General features: G+C 47.4%; 1 protein-coding gene across 2 annotated transcripts in view; it reads left to right on the forward strand.

The window, feature by feature from the left end:
• Window positions 1-13,218, forward strand: part of LOC144155763 (dnaJ homolog subfamily C member 7-like) — a 77,471-nt gene that overhangs the window by 13,182 nt on the left and 51,071 nt on the right. Inside the window, exon 1 of one of the 2 annotated variants that reach the window (XM_077687403.1) lies at window positions 9,103-9,329. The exons of the other annotated variant lie outside the window; for it this stretch is intronic. Within the exon in view, the coding sequence (XP_077543529.1) occupies window positions 9,118-9,329 (212 nt within the window). The 5' untranslated portion in view covers window positions 9,103-9,117. Of the gene's footprint in view, window positions 1-9,102; window positions 9,330-13,218 lie in introns of those variants that run through there. 2 annotated transcript variants of the gene reach the window in all.

The raw sequence follows: 13,218 nt of genomic DNA on the forward strand, positions 1-13,218 counted from the left end.
ACTTTGTTCCTTTGTAGGATCTCTGTCTTTTATAGAGATTGACAAAAGAACCGCTCCACGGGAATTAATTATGCCGCATTTTTTGTACCTGCAAAGCAAATACAGAGCATCTGATTTCTACACAGATGCCTTAAAGTCGACGGGTACAGTATCATGTGCTGCACATGTTCTAAACTTTTCTATGTCTAAGACTATGCCTAAAGCCACGTTCATATTCACTGCTGAAACACACAGCCTAATCCTGAAGTCCAGAAGTCAGTGATATTCTCTGATTCTCAAAGTGCCATGCAGGCTTTAGTTTCAGGGAAGCTACAAAAAATCCAGACTTCAATCAACTTCTAAAGCTGGTGTGCTTTGCACACAGGCAAAAACTCGAAATCAGTCTGTTGGGTCCCAGGCCATTGTGGCTTAGCTGGAAATGAGGAAGCAGACAGGTATGCTGTAGCTGCTACTCTTCAGAGTGGCCTAGATGTTCGATGTGTCCCCTACAAGGATCTTAAATCTTAAATCATACGTTTGAAAAAGGCTGGGCAACCATTGGCAGGAAGTCTGGAATGGGCAGACAGCAAATAAATTGCACGTGATAAAAGCCAAACTAGGTGAATCGATCACTGAGAAACGAGAAAGGATCACAAAGGTTACTCTCAGTCCTCTATGTGTTACTAATAGAATGTAATCTACCCGAACCACAAAGGAAGCACCACTTCTCCAAAATATACACACAGATGATACCCCAGCATCCGTTATTGTTTTTATCCGATGAGCCAATATTCTCTCAACTGTGTGTTTACGTATCTCTCAGATGCAGCTTTTTTAACATACGTCTCGTATCATCCACGAAACCATCCATTGCCTCATGCTGAGCTGTCCGGCCTTAGTAGCGTGGGGCACCTGTGGTATATTCATGTCACAATGACTTTTTTTTATCTGGCTGTCTACAACAGCTTTAACAATCTTGCTTTTTTGTATACTGTAATTTTCACATGATTTGTATTTCATGTTTTTACTCGCGTAAGTAACCACTGTAGACTGGCGCTCTTTGGCCTTGACATCCTTGCAAGAAAACCTATAATCATCATCATCAGAGGCATTTCTTAGAGGGTATGGGATTGCTTTTCTACTCTTTTGAGCCCCTTCCCTGTGTCCTCCATTCCATTCCACGTGATTTCTATTGAGCATGGGTCAAACGGCTCACCCTCACACATTGTGAATATGCCTTTCCTGTGCTCAGCATAACCTTTTTCGGCATTTTCTTGCTTGCTGCGAGTACACCTACATGCATGTGTGTGTGTAGAGAGAGAGAGAGAGAAAGAGAGAGAGGGGGGTCTACGCTGTGCATGCGTTTGTGTACACGCAGTTATTTTCTATTAAGGCAAACGCTGTGAAGATGAATGCACCACGAGATGAACGCACCACGTGAGATGTTGAAAGTATATATTTGTGTTTCTTTTCAATAAACAAATAGTTGCGAGTTAGCGCCGTGTCGTCTATGTTCTTTCTACTTTCGTCCCTGTTTTGTGAGCGCTTCCACCTTCAAGATGAATTCATGGTTGAGTTGAACCAGCATCGCCTGTATAATGTCAGGTGAACAAACACTACTGCTGTATTGTGTGGAGGCATTTCAAAAAGGAGCCACATAAAATGAAATTGTGATTGGACGAATACGACTCCCCCATCCCTTCAGGACGCTTCATCAAAAGCCGGTTTATCAAACCATCTGTTGCCGCTTTTTTTTTCTTTTTTTTTCTTTTTTTTTTTTTAATATCAAGGTTTCGTTGTTTTCATGGCTGTTTGTAATCCTGCATTTCATTCAGTTTGCCATTCTGCTAACCTACCCAACAGATGTTTCCATGTGATCGTATACACCATGATCAAGCTTTTAAATTGTAGTTATTTTAATTATAACCAAATTAGACTCTGCAACACACAGTTTTCAAAGCTCCATTTGCTTAGAATTGCATTAATCTTGGCTGGATTGTACTTGACTTCTGGTCCATTAACTTCCAATTTTACCTTGCCCCCACCCCCCATTCCCATCTTTATTAATGATCATGTGGTTTAGAGTTCAGTCCTCCCTCAAGTTTGGTAGCCACATGAATTGTACCTGATTTGTGTCTGTACCATGTGGTCGCACTGTTTGCAAGTTAACAGGTCACTCAGCAGCTATATCCAGTTAAAGATTAGTGCTATAAATTAATGTTAAGGTTCCCAACAGAGGTATTGCGGTCACGAACACCGAGGTGGCTGCACTCCCCTTGTTCTTGGATTATCCCAGGCCAGTATTGCGCGGCAAAAACTAGCTTTTTGGTGAAACCCTTTATTCAGCCAGTGCATTTGTGTGGTAGATCTGGAACCACCATCATTTGCCCCTCCAGCATCAAGTGTGTTGAAAGTGCTATGGTAACCTTAGTAACTCCAGCAACAAACGCTCAATGTGCCAAAGGAGGCTTGTTCTTTCGTCTTGGGAAGACAGCCCTCCTGAGGATGACACGAGGGTGGGGGTTAAAAAAAATGACACAGTACAAAGCAGTGCAACTAAGAACTGTTTTCTACAGGAAACAGTTGTTACTAATGCTTTACACACACCCCCATCCTTGGGTTACCTTCGGTAACACTTTATTTTCCTAAAACAAACAGCAGAGTTGAAACCAGAAGGACGCAAAACTTGAAAGAGGCGATCTCAATCTTTCACCTGATATTTTGCCTTTGCACATGACTCTGCGACATATCATCTTGAAATGTACCATTGAAATCACACGGTATAAGTGGGCAGACAGAGCGAGAGGGACCTACCGGTGTCATGGTGACCGACCTAGGGACCAGCTTCGTTCTCTCCAGCTCCTGACAGTAGTGTTGAAAGGTAGAACAAGGCATGGCAACCTCTAATAACTAAATGTAGTGCCGACGAAGGTAGAGGCATGGAGAAATAGGAGAGGAGTGCTAGCTTTCCGGCTGGCTTTTTTACATTAGACGCACTAGCTTCAAAATGCACTGTACATAGGTGACAGCATTATTTGCATTGATTACATGGAAAGAAAAGTGGAGTCCAGGCCGACTGGACTCGCACAGACGGCTTTTCAGCTCAATCTGTACGCTTATACATGGGTGGGTTGAGTAAAAAGAAAACCTGTTTACATTGACTCAAGCCTGTCTGGTTGAGTCGGTGTGTATGGGACCAGTAATTCCTCCTGGCTGATTATGCCGCCTTCAGGCCCCTTGCTTGCTTGCCTTGCCCCTTGTGCCTTGCTTCCGGTAATTTGAAGGCGTAAACTGGTACGCTCTGTTGCATGCCGAAATATTGCGGATTGCGAGACTTGCAGTACCTGTGCATGAATATGCAAGGGGTATACAGGAGATTTCGCGAGGAACAGTGTGTGTCAGCAGCACATACCAAGGTTCGGAGCTCTGCCATGTTCAGTGGAAAATATCCAGTGAGGCTACTCTAGATATGTGCAACCATACTAGAAAGGCTCCCTTAAACACAAACAGCACCCCCACACTAGAACAGTATCTGGCCACCTGCGTGCAGTATTCCCTTGCAGCTTCCCACTGAACTGATGACCAAACTCAGTCCCCAGCAGCTGTAGAGCACTTGTGCAAGAGGCGGGGGACAAATCAGCGATATGGCAGAGGGTTTTAAGAATCGCTAGGTCTCGTCAAGCCACCTCTAAAACTTGAATCTGGCAAAATTGAACTTAGCCACCTGGCACTGTAGCCCTTTCAAGTGAGGGCAGCTTAGCTGAGCTATTAGAGGAGCTCTTAGACGTTAAATGGGATATCATAAGATTAAGCGAGGTTACAAAAACAGGTAAGGGTTAGGTCTCTACTATTGAGGACATTGAGAAAGCAGAGAACTTGGAGTTACATTCCTGCTCCTCAAAGAGATAGCAGGGAATGTGGAGGGATTCTATAGCACAAGTAAACATTGGGCAGAGAATGGACTGGGTGGAGGTCTGCAGGGGAGGCTTTGGTCTTGCAGTGGACTTGGATAGGCTCATGATGATAAAGAGTTGTGGCTGTTGTGATCAAGTGAAACAGGAAGTACAACTAAAGCTAGTTCAAGCATATGTACCAATGTCCAGCTATGAAGAAAAGGCTGTTGATAGTATACGAGGAAGTCAAATCAGCAATGAATAAGGCAAATGTACTGCACACAACAAGGCTGCGAAACTTTTAACAGAGTAGTAGGGGAGAAGCAGGCCGTCGGATGTGCGGTGGGAAACATTGGAATAGGTAGTCGAAGTGGCTGAGTTGATACACTAGTTAAATTTGCGGAGAGGAACAACTGAGAAATAATCCCTCTGCAAATGAAGGGACATAAGATGGACATGGAAAAGCCCCAACAGCCAAACTAAGAATGATATCACCTTCGTTCTGTGTGCCAGTCCAGGGATTGTGCAGGCAGTTGAGGTGCTAGGCAAGGTCGATGTTATGTTAGCGGTCATAATGTTTCATTACGACTGCGTTATAGATGTGGTGGCATGAGACCGCAATGATGCACCAGTGTGAGAGAACGACTTGGCCACGACTGGCGTACCCTGTTATTTTCCAGTAGTAGGTGTAGGGGGCACTAGCAGCTATACAGGCCACGCCTTTTTTGCCGGATGATTATTACAGTGATGCGCAGAAGAATACCTTGCGGAGACAGTCCTCGTACCTGGCCGATTGGGCGATTGCTCTTCCAGCACATGTCGCTTATGTTGAAGCATGCAAGCAGGCTGTGCGATGTAGCGCCAGCACACGTGGTTGGCCCAGGTTCATCGAGGATGTAATTTTCTGCTTAGTGGGTGGCATCACCCATCCTCTGTACACGTGTCATAAGGGGAGCCCAGTTATACGCATAAGTCGCTGCACCCATGCTTTGCACTGTGTTGCATCTAGACTGGGGACCAACTTGAGTGAGAACTGCCTTTTGTCAGATATTCTTCTGCCTCATCCGGACTGGTTGGTGCATCTCCAGAGTCAGGTGTTTGGATGGTTATCTCCATTTTCGTGCTGTACACTCTGTACAGTCTGAAAAGTTTCTGCATCAGTGTAGTAGTGGTTTCACGCTTCATGGCAAGGTTGGTTTGAATATCCTTAATTTCCTGTTCGAACAACTCTGTAGGTAAACGTGCTGCAATTGCTGGTTTGGAGGACTTAATCAGCGTGTACTGGACAGCCTATTATTCAATCTACCTGCATATTGGACCTCGAAGAAAATGGAGATGTTCTATACCTGCAGGAACACACTGAATGCTTCAGAGTCAAATGATGGTCCCTATCTGAGGTGAACACATTGGGGATCCTCAAACGCGCCAAGATGTCCTTCAGGACTAAAATGACTGATGTTACTGTAGTAGTTTCCATACGTTCCACTTCAGCATTTTAATTTTAAATTTATTCAACCACAAGGACATACGTGCTGTCTTGGTTGAAGGGGATGCGAGGTTCCGCGGTGAGAATATTTATGATTAGACACCTTGGGCAAGCGATGAGGCTACTGAGGTCTGTTGACGCCTAGTAGGTGACCTGTTAATTTCTTGGGTTGGCTATGCATGCGAAGGGCATTCACTTCTGGCTGCTGATCACTGGTTGCAATATCTTCTACATGCTGCTTCGATATTTCCGCTGCCTTGCACGTAGGGATATTTTCAGGAGTAAGGTTGTGCTCTCAAAACAAACATTTGTGGAAAGCTTCTTCACTTGCCGAACGACTGCGCAGTTGCCGATGAGCCTAGCTGTTGCTCCTGTCACAAATATCGTATTTCAGTGTCTATCATCCAAGGCTAGTAACGACACTTCTAGACTATTGGCGGTGAGATCTTTGAGTGGCGACCCGCCACGGTGGCTCAGTGGCTAAGGCGTTGCGCTGCTGAGCACGAGGTCGCGGGTTCGATTCCCGGCCGCGGCAGCCGCTTTTCTGATGGAGGCGAAAAGCGAAAACGCCAGTGTGTACGAGATTTCGGCGCACGATAAAGATCCCCAGGTGGTCAAAATTAATCCGGAGCCCTCCACTACAGTGCGCCTCATCGTCTGCGTTGCGTCGGCGCGTTAAACCCTACAATCAGTCAATCAATCTTTGAGTGGCGCCCCCTGGCTCCGACGTCGGCTTAGGGATTCGCGCCGCTGTTGTCTGCTACACTTTGCTTGTGAGGGGCAACAGTGCCTGGGCTAGAAATGGCCTGCTTCGTTGCTGTAGTGCGTTAAAAGGCGTATTTCTAGCGACTCAGTTATTTTGCCAGCTTCTGACGCATCTGAATAATTTGAAGCGGTATCCCCCACAAGTTTGCAACACACGAAGAGATAGAGAACAACTTTCTTCAGAGTATCGGTCAGAAGATCGTGGGTAACTCGTCCTTTCTTGCTTATTCGCGAGGATCAGCGATCAGAGCTTCTCGATAAGTATTCAAAATGCGTAGGCTTCCCCGCAGTATTTTTGAGATGCTCCTATGAAGACTCAACAGTCTAATACTACGTACCAAGCAGCGGCCTCTACACGATCATCGCACAGCAGGAAATAAAGCGGTTTTCTTCTGTTTCTTTCGTTGTTGTCTTGTATCGTTTCTTGCTTTTTTTTTCTGCCCAACGCATTAATTTTTCTGCGCTGTCACCAACTTCTTATTAGGAGGTTTCGGGATGTTTGGGAGCCTCACAAAGGTCGTGTGGATATTTCCTTCATTTTGTATGGCATACATTCCCTTCTTCACAAATTGGCTTTCATTACGGCTGCGTGCAAGAATGTGCATATCCGCAGCGTGCTTTGTTTATTCACATGGAAATACAATGAGAAGGTTTGTGCTACGCAACCTCGATCGCGCCCTAAACAATGTGGTCCACAGTACTCGAAGGCGGCTTTTGTGCTCCGAATTTCTATCGTAATTATATCATAACGAACTGACTCTCAACTCGAACAATGATGACATGATTACGGTGTTGAAGGCATGATATACTAGCTAACTAACGTAATAAATAGTATACCTGCATATATTACAAGACTTGAAACCGAAGAAGAATTCCAAGTAGCTCTTTATTGCTTTTCAACCCTTCCAGGCGCGAAGAACAAATCCTATTCTACTCGGGATGGCGTTCTATGATTTGAAGAAAATTACTTATACTCTCTTGTCCTGGACTGAGGACCCGGCCCACTAAGCAGATCGATTTAATTGTTAAAGTTTTCCCCCTCCTCCCCTTACTCCTCCTCCTCCTCCTCTTGAGTGCAGTTTTCCTATAACGCATATCTGAATATCGGGAAGATATGGCTGTGCAAAATGTTCCGAAATATCCCTCCAGGTCTTAACAAACATATATGTGTTACTATAAATTTAACGAAGACGTGACTCGTTTTGCTCAGTAAACCTCCATACTGGTTAGATGCCTGGTATAGAATCAGCACGCGCGTATATACACACTGGGTTATTTGGAACTCAACCTACAGTTTTTGCAGTCTATAGTGCATGTCGGCAAACTTTCATGCCTTGACAACTTAAAGTGATGTGGCAAAACGCGTTCGAGCGTTCGGCAAGGTTGCAAAAACTGTTTTACTTTACATATGATTACCGGGAATCGTGATGCCTTATGCCAAAGCCTTGAAGGCCTAGAATTTGTTTTGGTCTTCCATTTTCGCTGTTGTCGGTTATTAGCAGCTGACTGTTCCTTTTGTTCGAATGCTTACATGAAAAGCTGACGCCTAGCTCCGACTCTTCGCGCTCCGCACAGGACCGGCTTCGCAAGGAATGGGGTGGCGCCGGCAATGTTTCTCCCATAGCGGTATCCAAAACTATACTTTAATTGACACCATGAGCTAGTGTATGCGATTTTAAGCCTATTATTATGATAAAAAGTTACCCACACGCCAATTCTGGTGCGGACAAGCATCAGACGTTGACCGAGCGCAAAGAAACAGCAGGGAGAGCGATCCTAAGTGAAGCAGACGACAAATGCGAGAATCCCTAAGCTGACGTCACGGAGGCGCGCTTCGCAGCGCCGCCTGTGTTCGCGCTCACCGCCAGTAGATTTAAACAGTGCTGCTGCCTGTGTGACATTCTTGTACACCTGATACCAGGGTCGCATTCAGAATTTTTTTTTTTTTCGGAGGGGGCTATTGGTTATCGGAAGAGAGGGGTTTCGCTGAAAGCAACTGTCTCACTTACGCGCTACCTGGAAAAAATTGCAGAGGGGGTTCGAACCCCCCTTTCTCTGGCAACGTCCCTGCCTGTTACAACTCGTCAAACGGCCAAGTTTGTACTTACTGAATCTGCGTCTTCGTTTTCGGCGGCAGGGTCTGGAGAAAACATCTGTTAAATGAGACAAGCATGAAGTACATAAACCAACAATGCCTTTTCTTCACGTTCAAAGTGCACCCGGGGCTGAAAGGATACGGTGGCCATGCTTGCTGGCTTCAGGCGTTGCGAGCGATGATCCCCTTGTTCTGTTGCTTGGTGTTGGTTAATTACGGCTTCGTTTTCGATGCAGCAGCACGAAGTCGTACCCCACGCGAAAAAGAAGTGTGGAGGGGAATGAAGCCGTCGATGTTGGTGGGCAAGGAAAGGAGTGATAGGCAGCAGTGGCGCTGCTAAAACGAGCACTAGTGATACGGGTTGGCACGGTGTACGACGACAACGATGATGACTCTCTTCGTGTTTGGACGTCATTTGTCAACACCGGACTTGCCCACCTCTAACAGAGAACGTGCGAGAAACGCCGCCTTGCGAACTTCTGAAGCTGGCGCTAGGCGTGCGCATCGGGCCGAGCCTCAAGTTCGCGAGGGAGAGGGAGGAGACGTTCAAGCATTCTGAAGGCTCCACCAATGGATCTTCAATTAATTTTCTAGCACCTTTGTTGGGGACATTGATGAAACTTCCTTGTACGCCGTCAGCTGCAGCACTGGGATCCGGGAAGAGCAGCATAGCTCCGATTTCTGCCTCCTTTCCCCTTCGGGTGAAGCGAAAAATTCCCCTAAAGTTTCACTTGAAGCTAAACATTACTGAAGCGCGCAGGTAACGTGCGAGTCGGCCCTGAGCCGCGGTCTTTCGACGCCCAAGAATAGCCGCGGCTCTGGATCCGTGCCCGGGGCATAAACAAAGCGTCCAGCACAATACTAGACGGGCAACGCGTGCGCGACCCAGCAGGGGATATATGCCGATCCTGCGGCGTCAGCGGGCTCGCTTTGGGATCACCGAGCACCTCGTGGGCCGTCTAGGTCGGCCGGCTGTGCGGTATGGCCCCGTCGAGGACCTCAGCGGCCCGCAGGACGTGCCGCCGCTCAGCCGGGTGCGAGCACGCGCTGCTGATCGGACGTCCTGCTCGACGCGCCACAACTGCCGGCTTCCCCCCACTGGCGGGCGCAGGTACCGTAGCTCGGTTTCGCTTTCCCCAGACCTGCCTTCCACAACGTGGCGATCGAGCTGACTCTGGAGCTCGTTTTCCTACTGCGCGACGTCCGTACTCCGCTTCTATTATGGCATTATTTGACAACGCACGTTGTACCGCACTTCGTGACAGCGCACTTTTGTTTTTCGAGACTGAACCGGCAGCCCAGAAGAGTTCCGATTTCATGCTTTTTCCTAGTACTGCCTTTTTTTTTTTTGCTCATTTATTGGAGGAAAATTTTACCGATGCGCGGTGACTCAGCTGTGTGGGTGATTCCTCGCATTTCGTTGAATTCTATACCCACAGCAAGCTCTTCGCAGGCTGCCACGTATAAGTTCAAGAGTAATCTCAATTGGAAGTGGTGGCGAGGCCTCAGTTGTAGGAGATCGATAATGCAAGTGTTGAGGGAGCAACGGGGAAAAAGCGTATTTAATTTCACGCGCAGCACATCGTGCGAAAATATGTGAGCTAGAACATGTGTGCGGATAAATGAGCATCATCAAAGATGCCAAGCAGAATTATTTCGGGCTATGGGAGTCAAATCTCCGGCTACGTGATTCCCGCCCCCAGCCACGTGGCTGTTTTTTTATGTCTGCTGCCGTGCACGAGATTTGGGTGGTTCCGGACACTTCATCGAACGCCGTTTCGTAGAAACCGTTTCATCGAATATTGTCTCGCCTAACGCCGTTTAATCGAATACGTTACATGGAACGCCGGTTCATCGATAATTAACTCCGCGTATCAAAGAAGAGATAGAGCACAGGGTTAGCATTCGCGCATGCTTGCTGCCAGTGATGTAGAAACGTTTTGGAAATAGCTGATGCAAGAGTAACGCGCGGTCTTTGTCAAAATTTTGTTGGCCACGGCGACCGTGGCCGGAGCAGGCGCGCGGCCAATAAGCAGGGGCGCTACGGGTGCCGCTGTCGGCTGGTTGCGCAATTTTTTATTTCTCTTTGGTTGCGCGGCGAAAGAGAGCGAGGAGAATTTTCGCTCTTGCCTTCTGTGTGGCTGGCGCGACAAGTGCGGCGCGAAGTGCCTGCGCTGAAGCGAAGTGCCTACTCTGAGAAAGCGGCCGGCCGTTGTACTTATCACCCACACTGCGAAAGCAGGAACGAAAGTTCCCCTCGCTCTGCCTAGCCGCTCAACCAGCCGACACCGGCAACCGCAGCGCCCCTGCTTAGCCATGCGCCTGCTCCGGCCACGGTCGCTGTTGCCTACAAAATTTTGACAAAGACTGTACCATGCTCTCATGCGCACTGTCTGTCTCATGCTCGCATGCCTGTCAGTGATTAAAATCGTACTAATAACGTGTGGTAGACAGCTTTTACGTGTCTGGCGGTATGTTATACCTAGGGTATATTTTAACCCGAAGCATTGGCATACGCGCAATGAGTTCGCTACGGCCATCCTGGGAAAACCGAAGCTGTGCAGCGTCTGCGGCTGCGTTTGCGATAAGAAAGCTCTGCGTGAATTTTGCTGGAAGTGCGTGCGTTACGGGCTTCGCAGGGGACGCGTCGTAACTTTATGATGTGTGGAACGAGGATCGTACGATTTGAAAGTCTTTAAAGAACACAGCCACCCTCCAGACCGCGCTAAATTTGAAGCGCTGCAGGAAAATCAAGAAATCAAGCGGGTGGCAGCAACTCCAGAATGCGCGCTATCGCAAATAGTCCAGGTGAGACTTCTTATACGCTAGTACCAGCCGCATGTCTTGCGCCATATGCTTCGTATTTTCGGTGTAGCAAGTATCATCTCGCCAGTACCAGAGGGACCACATGATAGTCTTACACGACAAGCTGCGTAAGGTGACTGGGAGTACGAGAGCATTTTTTTTCCACTAGAGCCCACTCATATAAGCAGTTTAGTGTTCAAAATGGTCGGCGACAACATGTTTCTTCAATTTGGCGAAACGTCGCCTGGTGGATCTTCCTTGTGGATGTAGGTCGTACCGGCAGCACCTATGCCATTTTACTCAATGTAGATATAGATCTACAGTTTTAATACACAGATTTGATGCCCAAAATTTAATACACGAAAATTTTGATGCACTGCCGGCAAAAGTGCTCAATTTTCGATGAAGCAGGCCGTGCCTATTCGATGAAACGGCGTCAGACGTAACGGCGTTCGATAAATTGTTCCAGACCCGAGATTTGGCCGCACGCTAAACCTCCTGAAGGGGTCCAAATTAATCCGGCTGCACATGGGCCAGGTTTAGGCACGTAAAACAGCAATTTAGGGGTGTGCACTGGCTCTGGCCTACCCAAAAGCCCGGGCCCGGCCCGCGGGCCTACCACGTTCCATGGTGCTTACCGCTCGGCCCCGGAGCGTTAAGAATGCATGGGCAGTGGGGTCTCGTGGTATAGAGGTTTCGTTTCTGGGTAGAAATCGCATGAAACAGCTTCGAATACCACAGGCGCCGGTCTTCTTTTACTTTTGATTGTTTTACTTGAAACCCGTCCTTTTATCACGCGTGACATCTATTTAGGGCATATTTATCCATTATAAATATAATTTTGGGTGGTTTTGTTTCGTTTAGGTCGGTTCCAGCTTTTGGTTTGTGTTTTGCAGTGGTTGTGTTGCCCGTTCGGGGTTGTGTTGCCCGCTTTAGGTTGGTTTTGACTTTATTATTTCACTTTCGATAATTTTTATCTGCTCTAGGTAGATTTCTGCTGCCAAACGTGCCCCAACCGGGCGCGGGTCACTACGGGATATGAATTGTGAATACGGGCCGTGGGTTTATGGCTTCGGGTAGGCCGGGCCGGCCCTTCGGTCTTCTTTGTCGGGCCGGGCCTGCTTGAGCACGGGCCAAAATTTGGGCCGGGGCCCAAATTTTTGGCCCGTGCACAGCTCTACCGCAATTTGAAAGCATGACTCTTCTGCAGTGCGAATGTCGAACGAAGGAGTTTAAATATCTTATTCTCTGAAATCTCGTACCCGTGGCTATTGGAGTGGGAAGAATGCTTGCTGGATATGACCCGTCGTTGCCCGAGCCTAACAGCTTTTGCTCTTGTTTAGCAATCCGCGCAACGCTTACAGGAGGAGTAAAGATATCGACAAGCGACTGCGAGCGAGGGACACTACACACGTCTCTGGAGCCTTCTGTCTGACCACATGGCGTAGTGCACAACACGGATTTTGCCCCAGCACGTGCGTGGTGTCACTCAGGAGCTTTGTATGTAGTCGCATTTACAGGTTAAGACCCAACTCGTGAAGGGTTTAGCTGGTGCAATTCAGCAGCTGTTAGAGTTGATTACTGCGAAGCCAACAATGGCCATGTTTACCTCCTCTTCGTCCACACACACTAAACTTTCTTACACCCTTTTTGGCCGAAAAGGGTGTAAGAATCTTGTCCCATGAGGTGTTCGAGTGAACACCCTAAAAAAAGGGTGTAAGATTGCTCAACACCCTAAAATAAGGGTGTGGCCAGGGCAGCAGCTACGAGTGGCAATGTGAATCGGCGGAGCGCGCAGCATTCAACACAGTCAATACGCACAGTTACACTTGGAACACAAATGAATTGAGAAAGAAAACCAACGGGATGCAAGCGGTACAGGAAGTGCATACTTACTTAATAATACATGTGCTCGTGCTTTCATATACAGCTGAGGAAAGCCCCCCCTTCCCAATCGAGTCGGTGGGCTTGTCGCAGAAAACAGATATTTTAGCGCTAATTTTGGAACTATGGATTTTACTACAAGATTATACAAATCAACACGCGTATTTGCAAAAACTTTTTAATCACGAGGTAGTTTTTATGTTCCATAACTTATAAAATTTTATTAATTACCAACAGATCTTCCCCGCCACCTCAACACCCTTCAAAAAGGGTGTTCATTATTTCAACACCCTTTTTCCCAGAAGGGTGTA

Source organism: Haemaphysalis longicornis, unplaced genomic scaffold, assembly GCF_048455015.1.
Source record: "Haemaphysalis longicornis isolate Haplotype H1 unplaced genomic scaffold, Haemaphysalis longicornis Haplotype H1 scaffold_1, whole genome shotgun sequence".
NCBI classification, from domain to species: Eukaryota; Metazoa; Arthropoda; class Arachnida; order Ixodida; family Ixodidae; genus Haemaphysalis; species Haemaphysalis longicornis.